At 35.5% G+C, this 19,674-nt stretch overlaps 2 protein-coding genes across 2 annotated transcripts; one reads left to right on the top strand and one right to left on the bottom strand.

Annotated features, from left to right (window-relative positions):
- Positions 1-3,101: 3,101 nt before the first annotated feature.
- On the bottom strand, positions 3,102-4,541 carry LOC108985430 (probable E3 ubiquitin-protein ligase RNF217). Its single transcript, XM_018957757.2, has 2 exons — positions 3,592-4,541; positions 3,102-3,490 (listed from the first exon to the last, which is right to left on the bottom strand). The coding sequence occupies exons 1-2, from the start codon at positions 4,422-4,424 to the stop codon at positions 3,418-3,420; spliced, it is 906 nt and encodes a 301-aa protein (XP_018813302.2). The 5' UTR covers positions 4,425-4,541; the 3' UTR covers positions 3,102-3,417.
- A 3,762-nt stretch (positions 4,542-8,303) lies between these two features.
- Positions 8,304-18,873, top strand: LOC108986343 (4-coumarate--CoA ligase 1-like). The gene is made up of 5 exons (XM_018958965.2): positions 8,304-9,528; positions 12,758-12,956; positions 17,973-18,186; positions 18,370-18,472; positions 18,598-18,873. Exons 1-5 carry the CDS (start codon positions 8,530-8,532, stop codon positions 18,715-18,717), a joined length of 1,635 nt encoding a protein of 544 aa, XP_018814510.2. The 5' UTR covers positions 8,304-8,529; the 3' UTR covers positions 18,718-18,873.
- The last annotated feature ends 801 nt before the right edge of the window (positions 18,874-19,674 follow it).

Raw genomic sequence — 19,674 nt, 5'->3', positions numbered from 1 at the left:
CAAAAAAAATTCTCATCTCTGTCTTCCATGCATGGACACTTCTCCATGCCCCCAAAGGACCATTTTCTTTCAAACCAAACATCCCACGCCAAGCAAGAAGGGACTGCTATATTTTCAAACAACGAAAACCCCTCCCACCTTCACATTTCCTACCTTATATTGGGCTTAATCGAAGAGACTTCGAAGACTAACAACACAGACAATGTATAAGTAAGTGATCCACGAAAACCCCTCTCACAAGCAGGCAGAACAATGCTAATCAGACCAGTGGCCAGCACAATCCCGTCAATCTGCAAGTCTCTGAATAAAAGCTTCAAAAATTTATTGTGGGATTTTTCCAACAATTAGACTCACAATCTCACTCTGAAGTCATGGAAATCCATTTACCAACTAAAAAATGCGGGAGGCCTAGGACTAAGGTTAATGGAAGATATGAATTTATTGCTCTTAGAAAAATCAAGATAGGAAATGAGCAAAGCAAACATGGGATTATGGCACAGGATTCTCTCCAAAAAATATCTCCGATCCGAAGATTTTTTTAAAGTTAAAGTTAAAGTGCCAGACTCGTGGATATGGAAGGGACTCCTAAAGATTAGGTTTTTTTTTTTTCTAGGGAATTAATTTCGAAAGGAAGGTGCTATCAAATTTTCAATGGGTTATTAGTTAATGTTTGGTCAGAACCTTGGATACCCACATCGGAAAATTTCAAACCAAAACCAAGCAGCCAGATGAATGAGTTCCAGCCTCATCTGAAAGGCTCAGATATCATCGATTATAAGTATCGTCATTGGAATATGGAGAAGTTGAGAACTCTTTTCATGCCAAAAAGCATTACAGAAATTCAAAAAATACTGCTTCCTTTCCATAGCCAAAGATAAGACTCAATAATCTGGACTCCCAGCTGCCAAGTTCAAAAACATGATCAGGAGCTTACGAATTCACGACTGCCACAAGCTGCAACTCTGGAAAATAATCTGGAACATGCTACCAACATGGAAGTGGCTGCAAATGGTTATTCCAAATCTTCAACTTGAAATTTGCCCCCTGTGCAAAGAAGAGGAAGAAACACAATTTCATTTTTTTTATTGAATGTCCCTTTGCTCGAATACTATGGCAACAAAGCTGCTGGCCTTTGAACCTAGATTGTGTGCAGTTAAATTCAATATCAGAATGGATCCAGGTTATAATCAACCCGGAGGCACTGGGATTAAATGCATCGGAGAAACATCCTTTCCAGCTTTTTGCGGTAATAGTGATTGATTTTATATGGAGGAAACGAAATGAAGTGGTTCATAACCACATTGTAATTTCAATCAGAGAGGCAACTATTCAGCTGAGAAAAATTTATCAAGTCTACAAACTAGCATGGGAAATGAAATCTAAACCCAAAAATCAGTTAGATGGATACCTATTACCTCCACCGCCAAACCAATGGAGCTTCTCCCCTGATGCTGCTATAAGAGACTCATTTTCCACCTCTTCAGCTGTTTGCCAAGATTCAGAAGGTAAATGTATGGAAATTTGGACCTCAAAAATCCCAACAACTAATCTTGTTATAGCAAAGGTATCAGTAGCTCTCCTAGCTTCTCAAATGGAACTAACTCCAATCATCGAAAATATCCATCAAAATCTTCACCCGAGCCAAGATTGGAGAGTAATCAAAATCCATCGTTATCAAAATTAATGTGCGCACTTAGTAGCGCAATAGATAGCGACTAATTTAGTCTTTGGTCGTATACCCCTTTCAGTATTCCTGCTTGTTATTCCTGCTTGTATTTTATATATAGATAGTGGCAAAGACCCTCCTTAATATTTGTAATCTTCATTATATTTCATCTATAAAATATGCTTAATTAGAAAAAAAAAAAAATGATCCACAGTCGCTTCATCCCTTTGCATGTGTAGCAAAATCTAAAAATGAAGGTTTTATGCTTCTATCAATACACAACCCAAAGTGCAGTCCACAGAGAAATTAGAAGCTTTAAATATGGCTCCTCCAATGAAGTTTCCTCTCTATTCCGTCCTAAATTAATAATGGATATTAATTGCTGCATTAATGTTACCTCACAAAACAACATTTGGGAAAACAGTAATGCTACATCTACTTATAGTTTTACTTACATTTTTATTTATAAGTCTCATTTTGTTAGTTCTTTTTTTTTTTAAAATTCAAATTTTAAATTTTAAATTTTATGTTTTTCAACATATTAATAATTGGAGTAATGCTAGAGAGGAGTCACTATAACAGTGCATACTTTGCACTTACTGCGTGGCTACTTCTAGTTGATTATTCTCAAGACTCACTTGGAGAGATATGTGGTCTAAATGATGCCACATCATGTATACAAAATGGATGCTCTCAATAGTGACTTCTATATATATTTATTCTAATAATTGATATGTGGAGAAGTAAATTTTTTATAAATTTTTCCTAAATACAGTTTAACATTTTCCTTTAAAAAAAACCAAAAGAAAATACTAGAGGTCCAGCACATTAATAATTAATTGGAAGGACATCCATCCCACTCACCACAATTGCCCTTCCATTAGCCCAGCCGAATGTATGTGTGTTTTGAATAGAAAAATTCTAATTATCATTTCCTACCCCACACACTAATATATAATTTGTCATTTTTATTATTTTATTTAAAAATACACATATTGATATCATATATGTAAATAAAATGATAAAAATGATAAATTATATGTTACTGTATGGTGTGGTAATGAGAAGTAGTATTTCTTTCTGAATGTGCTTGTATGCATTCCAGTGAGTAAATTATGTTGTAGTGTGTGCAACACCTTGTACCTGTAATTCTTCATGTCTCAAAGCAATTTTCATATAATCATTACATCAGTTTTCATAATTTGAAAAAATAAATTATCAAAAGTATTTTCTACGAGATCCAGCACTTTTAGCTTTAAAAAATCCCAAAAAAATTCTATCTCTAGAGTTTCTTTGATCTTCCGATCAAGATTTCAGAATTTAAAAAAAAAAAAAAAATCAATCTAAATAATCTCTTGAGAAATATAATTGCTAGCAACAAGCGATTTAATAGTATGAAACGATTTTTATCAATTTAAAAGATCTAAACACAAGATTTAAACGATAAACATAATAAGCAAATATATTTTAGATCATCAACATGCACAAGCTTAAAATCAAACAGTGGCTGGAGATCATGACAATATTTCAAGTTTCCTTATTGGCACGAATCTGATAATACTTTCCCAGATTAATGCTGGTCCTGCATTTTTGTACGTGCACAGTGGAATGGGTATTACTACTGTTGCAATTCGACACTTAAAATACATAAACAGTACTCCAACCAAAAATACAAAAACAAAAGCTGTTTCACGCATTCCATCCCTAAATACGAACTCTTTCTATCAACAACTCCACGAAAGAGTTGGATTTTAATCTCTCCGGCAACCACCATGGTCGTCAGCCCATTGTATTCCACAACCATAGCAAAACTGGAACGTACACCTGCAACCAAAAACAATAACTTCATGTTTATGCACATTCTAACGAATCACATTAGTTACCTCAGTTCCAATCAGTTTATAATAATATGAAAACGAACTGACCTGCAAGTAATGTGTAAACAACCCTCAGTCCTTTCCACAATGTAATTGCAATTGGGACACTTCATCCATTTCCTATCCCTTGCAAGCTCCCTCACCAAGAGATCGTTCCTTCCTCTTTCGTTCTCATCCAGTCTCTGAAACTCTTCGCAGTCTACCCCTGGGTGCCAGGGAACATTACAGTGTGCACAAAACAATCTATGGCAGAATGGACACTCTGACTGCCTAATGACTTCTCCTTCCTCGCCATCATTCACCAACATGGCTGAACAAAACGGACAGTAAAACTTCTGGGATGCAGGAATCAGCGCTTCGCATTGCGCTACTTCCCACCTTTCCAGCACGTCTTTGGGAAGCAATGGCCTGCAAGCATCGAGTTCCAGCACAGCCTTGCAGTCCAATCCGGGGCAATAAACAACGGTTATGCCCTCTTGGATCTTCGTGGCAACATGTTTCCCAATGCACTCTGAACAAAATGAGTGAACGCAGCTCTCATTTCTGAACATCTCGTCAATGCGTCTCCTTTCATCACAAATCTCGCAGATGCAATATTGAGATGATTCTCCTGCTTCTTCCGTTCCCTCCACTGGCTCTGCATTTGGGGTTAGAGGAGTTGCTTGGATTTCTGGTGAGGATGAAGAGGACGAGGCCTCCTTGTTTGCCATTTGGGAAGTGATCAGGGAGCCCATTAGAACCTCTTGAAACTGCAATTCTTCTGCATACTGTTCATCCGAAACTGTGAAAATCACATCATCATTTTTTTGTTCACCATCAGAGACTAGAACGAAGTAAACATCATCTACATACACAAGGTCAGAGGCTAATTCTTTTGCCATATTTGAAGGTAATTTCTGTTTGAACAATCAGCCTCTGATCACACACTCGGCAAAGCAGAATGCCTATGTTTCATGTAATATAATGGAATTAGTGGCATCAACACTATACACAGTCTTAGCTTAGAAGATGCACAGAAAAAGAAAATAAATTAGAAAGAAATTAAACCTTAGCTGAGAAGATGTCGTCTCTGATTGGAAGATTTGGGACGACTCCTTTTTTTTTTTTTAAAAAAAAAAAAAAAAGCAATTTGAAACTTCGGCTAGGGGTTTAAAGCTTTGTAATCTTCTTCTTGATCTTGACGTACAGAAAAAGGAGAAAACTAAGAAAAAGAACTTGACTGTGTGTGAGGCTTTCACACACACTCAATGAATGTAGGGCCATGTACTAAGATAGATAAATAATGTGATCATTTAAAAAAAAATCAATTTAGGTTTATGGGGTGTAAAGTATGGCTTTGTTATCATTGTTTTTCCCTCCTGCGGAGATGAGAGTTCTTATATTGAGATGATCTGTACAACTCTTATTTCGATATATATATATATATATGTATATATATAAATATGTATATATGTATATATATATGTAAGGATATAAGTATATGATGAGTTTGTGATGGGATAATCAGGTTATAAGGTGAGTGATAAGAATATAGTTGTACTAAAAGTGGACCAATCATCATTTTTATTAATTAACAACAAGACAAGTTTAGATATGATGGTTGAATTATATATATTAAGATTTTTAGTACTGATCTTATATATCTTGATATGTCCAGAACTGACCGAAAGCATGCATGTTATATATAGATAGACCGAGAGATATATACATATTGATGTAAAAAACAACGTCCGTAAAATATATTTTTTTGACAGATTTGAATATTAGACATTTATGAAGAAGGAAAATCATCATTTGACAATTACCCATGCATGCATCAATAAAACTCTTTTTTTTTTTTTTTTTTCTTTTTTCAAAATTTCTTGAGGCTATTCTAATTAAAAATTCATTTTCATTCAAAAGAATTTTACAAATTTTATGAAAATGAGGTTTTTGTTGATGAAATTCATGTCAAATACAGTAGTCTGAACAAGTACTACTGATCCCTAACATCACCCCAAGAGATCGTAGGGTTATTTTTGTAAGTTTGCCTTTGTACTGTGTTAATTAAGATCAAGATATATCCTGATCTCAAGTTATTACTCAAATTCGAATTTAAAGGCCTCAAATGTAAGCTGCGAGCGAGATAGACACATTAATGTTGTAGACACTTTCATTTGTCTCTCTCCCATTTGAGACTCTCAAGTTCAAATAAGAAATTAAGAAGATCTTTAATTTTCATCGTGTTCATACCATGATCCCAATCAATGATCCGAGTCATTTGCTTTATGTTCATTTTTCTAGCTAACCGAAAGGTAGAAAAAAGGCAAAAATAAAGAAAGAAATGAAAGCTACAACCCATGCAATTAACTCTCTTTTGAAAAAAAAAAAAGAGAGAGAGATGCCATTTGATTATGTATAGAAGAAAAGTTCATGTAGTTGCTAAATAATCAGGAAAACGAACGAGAGAATCAAATTAAATAAATTAACTTTTAATTTTGAAGTAAGCTTAAGGTTTATATATGCTTAATGTTGTTTTATTTGCAACATCATCAGTTTCTCTCCTATATATAAAATAGCATGACCAAGTTTCTAAGATAAGCAATATGAAACATGGAGCCTAATAGAATTATGCATGGGCATGGGTCTTCTGATCTAGAGACCCAAAATGTGTTTATTGTTTGATTAATGTTATATTGTGTTTGATCTTTAAGGCTGCATTTGGTTTTCAAATTCAGATGAATTCAGTCTAATTTTAAATTTAATCTAACATCTAAATACCCAACTCTCAAATTACTAATTTTATCTCAAATCAAAACTTTCTTACACGTGAGACTCACAATATTTTTCAACTCAAAACATCTTTATATGTGAGACCCACAATCTTTTTCAATTTCTCACAAAAAGTATTAAATTCATCTTAACATCAAAACACACTTTAAACTTAATTTAGATGGCCCTACATAATTCTCTCTACTACTTAGTTCATTACTATTCATAAAAAATTTAACTCAACTCAGTTCAACTTAACATCTAAACGCAATCTAAATGTTGGACAGAATGATAAAAAAAAGAAATGATGTTTACGATTGTGGAATATACAAATATCGCACAATCTTTTTAAAAAAAAAAATAAATACGAAATTTATATAATAAAAAATTAATTTTTTAATAATATCTTACTTTTTTTTTATTACATTACTCAATTAAAAATCCCAATTCTACTGCGTACAGGCGTAGAAATGCGGAGGCCCTGTGCACTGCACTGACGTGGCACTTTTTAAAAAATAAACCAACGGACGAAGAAATGAGGAAGAAGACCCACGCATTATCACCTGAGCCCACTGCTTCAACCTTGTCTTTGCATCCTGCAGGTTATCATCTTCACCAGTTTCCAATAGATTTCCTCAAGGAAATGAAAAAAGAAAAAAGATAGAAGATTCTTAAAACATATAAAAGCTGGTTTCTTTTTCGGTGAAAAAGATAGAAGAAAGAAACCCATGAAAAAAATCTATGGGTTGTATTTTTTGAGTTTCAGATTTTGTAGAAATTGAGTGAGATAAAAAAACCCATGAAATAAACAGGGAAGGAAAATGAAAAAGATAGAAGGAAAGCCATAGAAAAATCCTCAAACCCAGAAACCCCTTGCAGAAATGGACTGAGATGGAGTAGTGAGTTACCTAGGATGAAATCAAACTGACAGAAATGCACGTCTTCTTGCAGAAAATCAAACCGACAGAAATGCACGTCCCCTTGCAGAAGATCCTGGTGCTAGAAATGCACGTCCTCTTGCAGAAATCCTCACACAGTTTCGCATTTCGTATTGCAATGGGAAGGAGAAAGAGAAGAAGAAGGGGAGAAGGGAAACCGAAAGCAGTCCAAACGGTGTGCTTTGAGTCCACGTAGGAAGTAGTCCGCAGGAACCTGCTCACGAGGCCGCGGCCTGCTTTAGATTTTTTTTAAAAATATAATGCAAGATAAAGTCGTATATTGTGTAAGTTTCGTATTTTATTATTAAAAAATTAATTTTTTTATATAAATCATTTATTTATATTTATTTTTTTTAGAAATACAGGTCATTACAAATATAATTTCTCTTTAAAAAATCCACCCGTTCAGTCAATATGAATGAGTTTTGATTCGTTTAGATAATAAGAAGAGATAAGATGAGATTAAATAATTTTATATAAATTAAATAAAATATTATTAGAATATAATTTTTTAATATTATTATTATTTTAAAATTTAAAAAAATTAAATTATTTATTATATTTTAAATAAAAATTTTTAAAAAATTATAATAAAAAGATAAAATAGAATGAATTGATTTGAAATAAAATAGTTTCTCCATTCAAACCGGCCAATAGTGGTTAGTGTTGGGCTAATCTAATTAATCGCTTGGAACTTGGAATGGAATGTTCACGGGCTTAAACAAACTGACCAAAACACTCTAAAGCCCCAAACTAGACAGCCTAGAGTCCAAAAATCTTGCTTTTAGCCCAAAAAAGGACGACCATTTTGCTGCAAGCCTGCGTTATTGGGCTTCAGACACTCCTAACTCCGAAGGTAGGTGAAGGCTGAAGCTAGACGCTCGGTTCTGCAGCCATCAAAGACGTTCTCTCCGTCACGTCAAGGTAGGTAAGAAGCCTGCTTATTGGGAGACACTAGAAAGCAGCACCACCCATTGCCATAATTCAGACCCCACCACCTCCACCACCCAGTACCAATTTCACCAACCCAACAACAATATTCAATCTCCTTCTTCACCAACCAAGTGTTTTTTTCCCCCCCATTGCAGATTGCTTCATTTTCCCCTTCTCAACCTCGACGAAACTCCACAATCCCCATTACACCCCTTCACCAACCCCCTTCCATCTTGATCCTCTCCTTTTTATCACCTTTATACGATCGATGTTTTCGACCCCTAGCTTAAGCTAGCCTCCGCTCTCACCAGCAACAAGACCCAACATTTCGCTGGTTTTCTTGTCTCTTTTCCTGGCAGTCCTTATGTCTATCCAGACAGAGCAGCCAGGGGAGCTGGTTTTCCGGTCGAAACTCCCTGACATTTACATTCCCAAACATCTCCCTCTGCACTCATATTGCTTTGAGAATATATCGAAGGTCGGCTCGCGCCCTTGTTTGATAAATGGTTCGACCGGCAAGGTGTACACGTACTATGATGTCGAGCTCACCGCGCGCAAGGTCGCTTCCGGCCTCAACAAGCTCGGTGTTGGGAAGGGAGACGTTGTCATGCTTTTGCTACCCAACTCGCCGGAATTCGCTTTCGTTTTCCTCGGTGCGTCGCATTTAGGTGCCATGACCACGGCTGCCAACCCTTTCTTTAGAGCTGCAGAGATATCAAAACAAGCGAAATCCTCCAAAGCAAAGCTCATCATCACTCAGGCATGTTACTACGACAAGGTCAAGGATTTCGGACACGAAAATGGTATTAAGATCATGTGCATCGACGACTCACCCCCGCAAGACTGCTTGCATTTCTCGGAGCTAACACAGTCCGACGAGAACAACATCCCGACGGTTGACATCAGCCCCGACGACGTGGTGGCACTGCCTTACTCTTCGGGGACTACGGGGCTACCCAAAGGCGTGATGTTAACGCACAAAGGGTTGGTGACGAGCGTGGCTCAGCAGGTGGACGGAGAGAATCCAAACCTCTACTTCCGCAGCGAGGACGTGATTCTGTGCGTGCTGCCTCTGTTTCACATTTACTCCCTCAACTCCGTCTTTCTTTGCGGATTACGAGCTGGAGCAGCCATTTTGCTCATGCAGAAGTTCGAGATTGTTTCCCTGCTGCAGTTGATACAGAAGTACAAGGTGAGCATCATGCCCATTGTCCCGCCGATTGTGTTGGCCATATCTAAGTCCCCAGATCTCGATAAGTATGATCTTTCGTCGATAAAAATGCTCAAATCTGGAGGGGCGCCGCTGGGAAAGGAAATTGAAGAAACTGTGAAGGCAAAGTTTCCCAATGCTAAATTTGGTCAGGTATGGATTCTTTTCCATCTTTTCTTAATTAATAATCCTTTGGTTTTATTGGTCGTTTCCAACATGCAAGTTTGTCTTGTTTAATAAGCCTAAACGAATTGAAATACTTCTTCATCTTCAAATAATAAAAACAAATCTTATTTACAAGTTGACCTGACACATCTAAAAACGTATTTACGTGGCGTAATTTGATTTGTGATGTAAATATTATACATTACATACTGATTTAAAAATAAATAAATAAAAAACTCAAAATAAATATTAAAAATTTAACCTTTATTAATGATCATATTGTGTTATAAAGAATATGTGTCGTATCTTTAATTTTTCTTCCAGTCCAAGGACATACTATGACATTTTCATGACACTCAATCGATCAAAACTCATCATTAAATGATCTCTTCTTTAAAATAAAAGAAAAATACAAATTTGGTGGATAATATCATATATATATATATATATATATATCTTGAATTCACTGAAAGGAGATCTATATAAAAATCATTTTATTTCATCTCATCTTATTTTATCTTATTTTTATAATTTTTTTTATATAAAATATAATAAATAATTTAAATTTTTTAAATTTTAAAATAATAATATTTTAATTAACTTTTATATCAACTTCAAACTGCACTACCTAAATGTCTCCGATGCTTGTTGTGGGTCAAGCTTCAAAGGAACTCCTCCCAAAAAAGGATGGAGATCCATGTCATCCAATTAATCTGGCAGGATCGCTTTCATGGTGCGGTATTCTGTGATCCGGTCCTGGAATAAATAATTTCTCCGCCTAGCGTATTTAATATTTATGGGTCAAGCCTCAAAAGGAGAAGGGGCACCTCCATGTCAGGTCACCAACCATATCCATTTTCTTTCACTGTTTTTTATTTTTTATATCAGAATAAAATAAAATAGAGTGGAACAAGAATAGAATATATAGTATATGAAGTGCCGAAGCAAGGGGGGTCTCTACAAAGTAAATTATTTCAAGTGTAAATTTTTTTGTCATTCTTACTAAAATTTAATATTTTAGGTATATTATTTTCCATTTAATTTTATTCCATATAATATTTGAAATGAGAAAATTCCAATTCTTAGGGAGATTTATTAGGAAAATAGTATTTGTTTTTAAACAAATTTATAACTTAGGAGAAGATAAATAAAGTATTTTTGTTTGTAGTCACTATTATTCTCTAAAAGTTTTTTGAAAAATCAATTTAAAAACTCAAAAATTTATTAAAAAAAAAAAAAGAGGGAGATGATGCGAAGAATATGCATGAGAATATGGGGGAGGTAGATAGTCATCAATGATGGAGCAGTTAAGATAGAGTTTTAGGTCACCCACTCTTCTTTCAACTTGTGCAAGTACATTACCAATTACCTGAGGTATTTATTGAGCATTTTAGGCCCTAAACTTCTTAATTTGTTTTGGATAATTATTTTAAGATAAATATTTTAGTCACAAAAAAATATAAATTCATTAATTAATATGGTTTGATATGTTACGTTAGATTGTAAAGTTATTTTTATTATAAAGTAAATATAACATATCAATAAAGAGAAATGATATTTACAGTCATAGAATGTACAATTGTCACATATTTCTTTTGAAAAAAGTGAGTATATTATATAGGATCTACATGAAAATTTTAATTTTTTAATAATAGATCACACTATTTCAAAATGAATACGCGACACTTGCATAATTTATCATGACTGTATCTAACATTATTCATTTAATAAATATTGATGAGGAAGTTGTTTAGGATTGATGTTATGGTTGCTGGAATACTTGCTCTGCATCTTCAGTTAACCCACTGCAATGAAGTAATAGTCTCCAATCATGCATGCTCGTGGGTCAAGCTTCCATAAGTACTCCGATCCCCTCCCAAAAAATTATGGTCCTCCATCATTTCATTTCCTCATGATTAATGAGGATCGCTTTTATGGTTTGGTATTTGGTATGCATCTTGCATTGTCCTCACTCTAGTAAATTAGAGACTCCAATCATATTTGTGGGTGGTCAAGCTTCCAAGTTCAAGAAGCTAGCCAGCATAATTTCCTATAATTTCTGTCCAAACGTTTTCTACAATTCAGAGATAGACATATGTCCCTGTTTGGATTGAGAAGTCATCTCATCTCATCTCAGCCTTCAATTTTTTTAAATTTTCACATAAAATATAATAAATAATTCAATTTTTTTAAATTTTAAGACAATAGTAATATTAAAAAATAATATTCTAATAATATTTTATTCACCTAATTTTAACTTTCATCTCAACTCATTATTCAAACGTCACCACTAGTCTATGAATCTCTGAATTATATGTACATGATATATAGAATGTGTTGAGTTAAAATTATAGAAAATTCAGATCATGTGCCTACATGATCTATACCTCATCCACATTTATATATTATGGTTAGTGTTTCCACACACATCATGTCACCAACCATATATCTCTTCTTTCCTTGTTTTAGTTTTCTTTTCTCTCTTTAATTACCCCTAACTTTCGGAAGAGAGTATACCTAACCTGGTTGATAGTAAAACAAAATGATAAATAATTTTGATAATGGAGGAGATAGAGGTAGCTAGCTAGCTAGTCAGTCAATAATGGAGGCAGAACTGTTAAGATAAGAGTTTTCTAGACCTAGACTTTTTTTTTTATTAAAAAAAAAAAATTGAGAGCACATGATTACCAACTAGATACATTTATTGAGCGTTATATCCTTAGAGTTTGGTCCAAAACGAGAGAAACATTTAAAATATGTCTTTCAATATTCATTGATAATTTATATTGTCTATACGACTTATATTTTAGGATGGTTCAAAAAAACCCAATAACTCTAAAAACTCATATCATGTAGATCATTTAATTTGTGTTTGGGTATTAAGATATTCTCAAGTATTTTTAGATATTCTGTTAATAGTATAAAAAAGTAATGAAAAAGTAATGATAGAATATTGAATAGTAATAAAAAGTAAATAAAAAATAATAATAATAAAATAATAAATAGTAATGACGTATTCTCGACAGTATCCAAATTAGGCCTTAAAAAATATCATCTAATTTCAAATTGGAAATTGTTCTTTCTAATTAATTAGTACCGATGTAGGTCTTCTTGGGAACTGTTTAATGCTTCTCATAAATTTCCTTGGTGCATGGAGAAGTGCTTAATTTTGTTTAGGATGAACTTAAACAAAATATTTGGTTGTAAAAAAATACAGGGATACGGAATGACAGAGGCAGGTCCAGTACTGTCAATGTGTTTGGCATTTGCCAAAGAACCATTTGAGGTGAAATCAGGAGCATGTGGCACTGTTGTAAGGAATGCAGAAATGAAGATTATCGACCCCGAAACTGGTTCCTCCCTGCCCCGCAACCAACCTGGAGAGATTTGCATTAGAGGAGACCAGATCATGAAAGGTACGTACGTATAAGTTAGCACTACTTTTATAGAAAATGATTTTCTGTGGTAAAGAGATGGACATAAAAATAGATACTACAATATTGTTGGAAGAGAAAAACTGATATTCTATTCTAGAGGGAAGAGAGGAGAGACTATTTCTGAAATTTTTCTAAGTGAATTACTTCTCAAGTGGCTTGCTTTGTGCCAATGCATACATGGGTATTTATAGGCTTGTAGATTCACCTAGCATTTACTCTAATACATGAACTTCTCTAGTACACAAATACCCAAGTACATGAATACCCCAAATACATGAATCTCCAAATACATGAATCTCCAAATACATGAATTACTTCTTCCAAGATGAACCTAGACTCTAGTTCATGAATATACTAAAAGACAACTTTATTTAAGTTTATTATTCAACACCCACCTTTAAACTTAATTATTGGTAACTCCAAGTAACATCCGCAACTTGTTAAAAGTATCATACTTGAGAGGCTTCATAAAAATATCTGCAACTTGATCATGGGTCTTCACGAATTTGACTTGTACTTCATTCTTGATAATGCATTCTCGAAGAAAATGAAATCTTGTATCACTACGCTTGCTTCTATCATGAAAAACTGGATTTTTCGCCAATGCAAGTGCCGACTTGTTATCAACAAAAATCTCTGTGGCTTCCTCTTGTGGCATGAGTAGTTCCTTCAATAACTTTCTCAACCAAATTGCATGACAAACACAAGATGTCGCAGCAACATATTCAGCTTCACATGTGGAGAGTGTTACAATTGGTTGCTTCTTAGAACTCCAAGTAAATGCCGTATTTCCCAAATAAAACACAAAATCGGTAGTGCTCTTCCGGTCATCCAAGTCTCCGGCCCAATCACTATCACTATACCCCACAAGCTTAAATTCATTAGAAAATGAATAAAGAAGTCCGTAATCAATAGTACCTTTTAGATAACGTAGAATCCTCTTAGCCGCTTTGAAATGCATTGTGCTTGGTGACTCCATATATCGGCTAACAAGTCCAACTCCATAAAGCATATCAGGTCTTGTGCAAGTCAAGTATCTCAAACTTCCAACAAGACTCTTGAATGTTGTGGGGTCTACCTTCTCTCCATCTTTATGCTTGGACAATTTCGCTCCACATTCAACTAGGGTGCTCACGGATTGACAATCTTCCATCTTGAATCTTTTGAGAATTTCCTTTGCAAAACCTTCTTGAGAGATAAAAATTCCATCTTCCATTTGTTTGATCTCAATGCCAAGATAATAAGACATAAGACCAATATCGGTCATTTCAAATTCTCTCATCATAGCTTTCTTAAATTCTCCAAACATGCTTGAATTGCTTCCAGTAAAAATTAAATCATCAACATATATGCAAACAAGCAAAATGTCTCCACTTTCACGCACCTTAGCATAGAGTGCATATTCATGCGGGCACTTGGTGAATCCATTTCCCTGAAAATACTTGTCAATTCGACTATTCCATGCCCTTGGCGCTTGTTTTAAACCGTACAAGGCTTTCTTTAACTTCAACACTTTGTCTTCTTGCCCTCTGACCACATAACCCAAAGGTTGCTCTATGTAAACTTCTTCCTCAAGGATTCCATTCAGGAAAGCCGATTTGACATCCATTTGATAAATCATCCACTTCTTTTGAGTTGCAAGAGAAATAATCATCCGGATCGTTTCTAATCGTGCAGCGGGGGCAAAGACTTCTCCATAATCAATATCGGGACGTTGGCTATATCCCTTGGCCACCAATCTTGCCTTGAATCTTTCTACTTCTCCATTTGCATTCTTCTTTACTTTGAAAACCCACTTCACACCAATGGGCTTTTGTCCCTCTGGTAAAGTCGTCAATTCTCATGTATCATTCTTTTTGATTGATTTGATTTCCTCATTCATGGCAATTATCCACATTTTCTCTTGTACTGCTTCTTCAAAACTTATTGGTTCACAATCGGCAAAGTGACAAAAAAGAGTTAGATCATCACTTAAATTCTCCGTTACCTCATAAAGATCTTGGAGACTTCTCATTCGGGATTGTCTTTCACTAGAACTTCCTTCATAAGAAGATGATGAATGAGTACTAGGAATTATTGGTGATTGAGGAGGTGTCATAAGTTCTCGTACATCATTTCCTTGATCTTCATCTTCAGGGAAGGAAAAGAAATCATATCTTTCATTTTCTTGACCACTCCAATCCCACGAACCTTCTTCGTCAAATTTCACATCTCTACTAATGACCATCTTCTTAGTGATTGGATTATAAAGCTTGTAGCCTTTGGATCTTTGATCATAGCCGATGAAGATGTGCTTCTTGCTTTTATCATCAAGCTTGGATCTTTCTTGATCAGGCACATGCACATAGCCAATACTTCCAAAAACTCTCAAATGGAAAACACTTGGCTTCCTTCCACTCCATGCTTCCTGGGGAGTTGAGTTCTCTACACTTCTTGTAGGGCAACGGTTTGATAAGTAAACAGCACAATCAACCGCTTCCGCCCAAAACTCTTTAGGCATCATTTTCGTCTTCAACATGCTTCGAGCCATATTGAGAATCGTTCTGTTCTTTCTTTCAACCACCCCATTTTGTTGAGGTGATCTTGGAACCGTCAAAGCCTGACGAATCCCATGTGCTTCACAAAACTCATTAAATTCATTAGATGTAAATTCACCCCCTCTATTTGATCTCAAAGCCTTAATCTCATAGCCACTTTGTTTCTCAACAAGTGTTTTGAATTTTTTTAAAACACCAAACACTTCAGATTTTTCTTTTAAAAAATATACCCATGTTTTTCTACTGAAGTCATCAATAAAGAGGAGGAAGTATCGATTTTTACCAAATGAAGAAGGCTTGATCGGTCCACAAACATCAGTATGAACAAGTTGGAGTGGCTCACTTGCTCTTGTAAATGATTCTTTTGGAAAGCTCTTCCGGAATTGTTTGCCAACAAGACACCCTTCGCAAAGTTGATCAGAATGATCAATAGGCGGCAAGCCTTTCACCATCTCCTTTTGAGCCAACAACTTCAATCCACCAAAATTCACATGCCCAAGCCTCAAATGCCAAAGCCAAGACGTATCTTTCACACAAGCTTTGAGGCACTTAGCCACATCAATTTGAATATCAAGCAAAAACATCATGTTGCTTGTCATGGACACTTTAGCAATCAAATTCTTCTTGTCATCTCTTAGAAAAAGACTACGATTTTTCATTTCAATCTCATAGTCCTTTTCCAAGAGTTGCCCCAAACTCAAAATGTTGCTTTTCATACTTGGAACATAATAAATATTTGACATAAATTGATGACTCTCATTTTTTAACCGAATTAGAATCGTACATTTCCCTTTGATGGGAACTTTTGACAAATCTCCAAAAGTGACATTCCCGCTCACCGATTCGTCAAGCTCCACGAACTTGCTTTTGTCTCCGCACATATGATTGCTTGCAGCATTATCAAGATATCACAAATTCGATTTGCTAGTTTCTTCTCCTTTGTAGGCTAGTAGCAAAGTGGGCTCCGCTTCATCATTTTCAACGTGATTCGCCTTCTCTTCAGCATTGCTAGGAGAACTCCAACATTCCGAAGCATAGTGGCCATACTTTTGACAATTGTAGCATTTGATTTTGGACTTATCATATTGTCTCCCATTCTGCCTTGAGTAATTTCCTCTTCCACGACCTCTTGAGGATTGACCTCTCTCTTCATGGTTGGCGTTTTGATTGCTTTGTCCGCCTCTTCCTCGTCCTCGTCCTCTTCTTCCTCTTCCTTGTCCATGTCCGCGTCCTCTTCCTCGTTGACTTCTATCATGCTCTCATTCCTTCTCTTTTACAGAGAGTTTTGTGGCGAGAACATGCTCAATAGGTTCTTCCTTCTTTTTCTTGAGTCTCTCTTCATGGGCTTGGAGAGATCCCATGAGTTGATCAACCGTCATCGTCTCCAAGTCTTTTGACTCTTCGATAGCCACCACAATATAATCGAACTTTGAATGCAACGAGCGAAGAATCTTCTCAACCACCCGGACATCCTCTAGTTTTTCTCCATATCTCCTCATTTGATTCACAATGGCCAACAATTTTGAAAAATAATCTGCAATCGTCTCAGATTCTTGCATACGAAGGACTTCAAACTCACCTCGTAGCATTTGAAGCCACACTTTCTTCACTTTATCAACTCCTTGATAGGAGTTTTGTAAGATCTCCCATGCATGCTTGGAAGTTGTGGCATTGGCCACTTTCTCGAACATTGCTTCATCCAAACATTGATGGATGAGCGTGAGAGCTTGTTGGTCCTTCTTCCGCAACTTTTGCAAAGCCTCCTTTTGATTAGAACTCAACGAAGCTTCATCTCTAGGCTCCTCATAGCCTTTCTCTATGATCTCCCATGCATCTTGAGATCCAAGCAAAGCCCTCATTCGAATGCACCAATTCTCATAATTCTCCTTTGTCAAATGCGGAAATTGAAACGGAAACGTCGAGTTAGCCATCTTCAGGATCTAGAAAAGACTTTCTCTGATACCAGTTTGTTGGAAGAGAAAAACTGATATTCTATTCTAGAGGGAAGAGAGGAGAGACTATTTCTGAAATTTTTCTAAGTGAATTACTTCTCAAGTGGTTTGCTTTGTGCCAATGCATACATGGGTATTTATAGGCTTGTAGATTCACCTAGCATTTACTCTAATACATGAACTTCTCTAGTACACAAATACCCAAGTACATGAATACCCCAAATACATGAATCTCCAAATACATGAATCTCCAAATACATGAATTACTTCTTCCAAGATGAACCTAGACTCTAGTTCATGAATATACTAAAAGACAACTTTATTTAAGTTTATTATTCAACAAATATATATATAAATTAATATAGGATCCACCTTATAATATGTCTATCTCTCCCATTTGAGAGGATCTGGACCCATTACTTTCATTTCTATCATTGCTATTATTATCTAGATTAGATTGATGTTGAGATCACCTTACTTAGCCTAGCTTGTTGATATATGTTCAGGTTACATTAATGATCCGGAAGCCACAGACAGAACCATAGACAGAGAGGGTTGGTTACATACCGGCGATGTCGGCTTCATTGACGACGACGACGAGCTCTTCATCGTTGATCGGTTGAAGGAACTGATCAAATACAAAGGGTTTCAGGTTGCCCCTGCCGAACTTGAGGCCTTGCTACTCACCCATCCTAACATCTCTGATGCTGCTGTCGTCCCGTAAGTTAATTTTGTTGTCAGAAATGTTTGGTTTAAAAAAAATCTCATAAATATTAAAACTCGCAAATTGATATGAATTTGTTGTATGCATCAAATTTTACTGAAAAAAATCTAATGTCTCATATCTAATCACATTAATCAGCACCCATGCACGTGAATGATGTTTGCCATTTATATATACAGCATGAAAGACGATCTAGCGGGAGAAGTTCCTGTTGCTTTTGTGGTGCGATCAAGTGGTTCTAACATCACAGAAGATGAGATTAAGCAGTTTGTGTCTAAACAGGTGACTTTTAATCTTAAATCTTGCTAAAAACTGTCTTTTCTGCATTAAGTTTTGTTTTGAAAAAATAGGGTTTTTGGCTTCTATCTTAGCTTGAGCTTGTATACATGTCATTTGTGATGGTTCAGGTGGTGTTTTATAAAAGAATAAACCGAGTATTTTTCATCGATGCAATTCCAAAGTCGCCGTCGGGGAAAATATTGCGCAAAGATTTGAGGGCGAAACTGGCTGCTGGTCTTCCAAGTTGAATACACCATATATATATATATAAAAAGCTATATGAAAGCTATTGGACTTTGCTACAAAGAATTTATCTAATTTCTTTGTATTTGAAAAGAAAGTATGTGTAAAGGACTTGAATTGCAATTGCAAAACCAATTAATACTATATATTATGATTTGTTATTTCTTTGTTAATCTTTCAGATGTTGTGTTTCTTTCTTCAAGATGTTTATGGAGGATCTTTTACATTGCAATTACGTACTCAACACCCCAGGGGGCAAATCCAAGGTGGGAATGATATCAAGGTAGTCCCCAAGGAGATTCGGTATGGTGGATGCCCTCTCTCTATTGCCGATGATTTCTTCGACCCTTTTACAAATATATATATATATATATATATATCAAAAATAAAAATATTTCCAGTCATAAAATGTGCAGTAGTCGCACATTTTTTTTAAAAAAAATAAGTAAATATGAGACTCACATAAAAAAAAGTAATCTTTTAATAGTAGATCTCATTTTTTTCAAAATGAGTGCATAACTCTTACACAACTCATTATCTATATCTAGCATTACTCTTTTAAGATGACATATAATTACAGTATTATTCGGTCACAAATGAAGATTGATTAAAAAAATTTATAGGATGTCACCTGGCGTAAGCCACGTCTTTCCCACAAAAGAAAGGGAAAAGATCAGTGTATGCCACCTGGCGAAGGATTACGGCCCAAAAGAAGGAAAATCTTGAATTAATGCCTACAGACTAGCGGGGTAAGTACCAGACATTTTTAATGATCAATTCCCTTGGGGTTTTCACCGAGGTTCTATAAGCCCACAAAACTCCTGGCAACTCTTATGTCCAATCGCCCTTCCGGTTTTCTAATTTCTTCTTTAAAATTTCGAGTAGGGATTTGTTTGTTGACTCTGCCTATCCGTTTGCTTGTGGTTGGCCTGGCAAGGAATACTTCACCTCTATCCCGAGCT

This window comes from Juglans regia, chromosome 7 (genome assembly GCF_001411555.2).
Source record: "Juglans regia cultivar Chandler chromosome 7, Walnut 2.0, whole genome shotgun sequence".
NCBI classification, from domain to species: domain Eukaryota; kingdom Viridiplantae; phylum Streptophyta; class Magnoliopsida; order Fagales; family Juglandaceae; genus Juglans; species Juglans regia.
The sequence above is the reverse complement of the archived record's forward strand: the minus strand, read 5'-3'. Positions and strand labels throughout refer to the sequence as shown.

What these genes read in the sequence shown, in the direction of transcription:
- LOC108985430 (XM_018957757.2), bottom strand. Translation starts at nt 4,424, where the DNA reads ATGGCAAAAGAATTAGCCTCTGACCTTGTGTATGTAGATGATGTTTAC. An exon ending in TGTTTACACATTACTTGCAG is followed by an intron (nt 3,491 to 3,591) that starts GTCAGTTCGTTT and finishes TTTTGGTTGCAG; the next exon opens with GTGTACGTTCCAGTTTTGCT.
- LOC108986343 (XM_018958965.2), top strand. Translation starts at nt 8,530, where the DNA reads ATGTCTATCCAGACAGAGCAGCCAGGGGAGCTGGTTTTCCGGTCGAAA. An exon ending in CCAATGCTAAATTTGGTCAG is followed by an intron (nt 9,529 to 12,757) that starts GTATGGATTCTT and finishes AAAAAAATACAG; the next exon opens with GGATACGGAATGACAGAGGC. An exon ending in AGCAGTTTGTGTCTAAACAG is followed by an intron (nt 18,473 to 18,597) that starts GTGACTTTTAAT and finishes GTGATGGTTCAG; the next exon opens with GTGGTGTTTTATAAAAGAAT.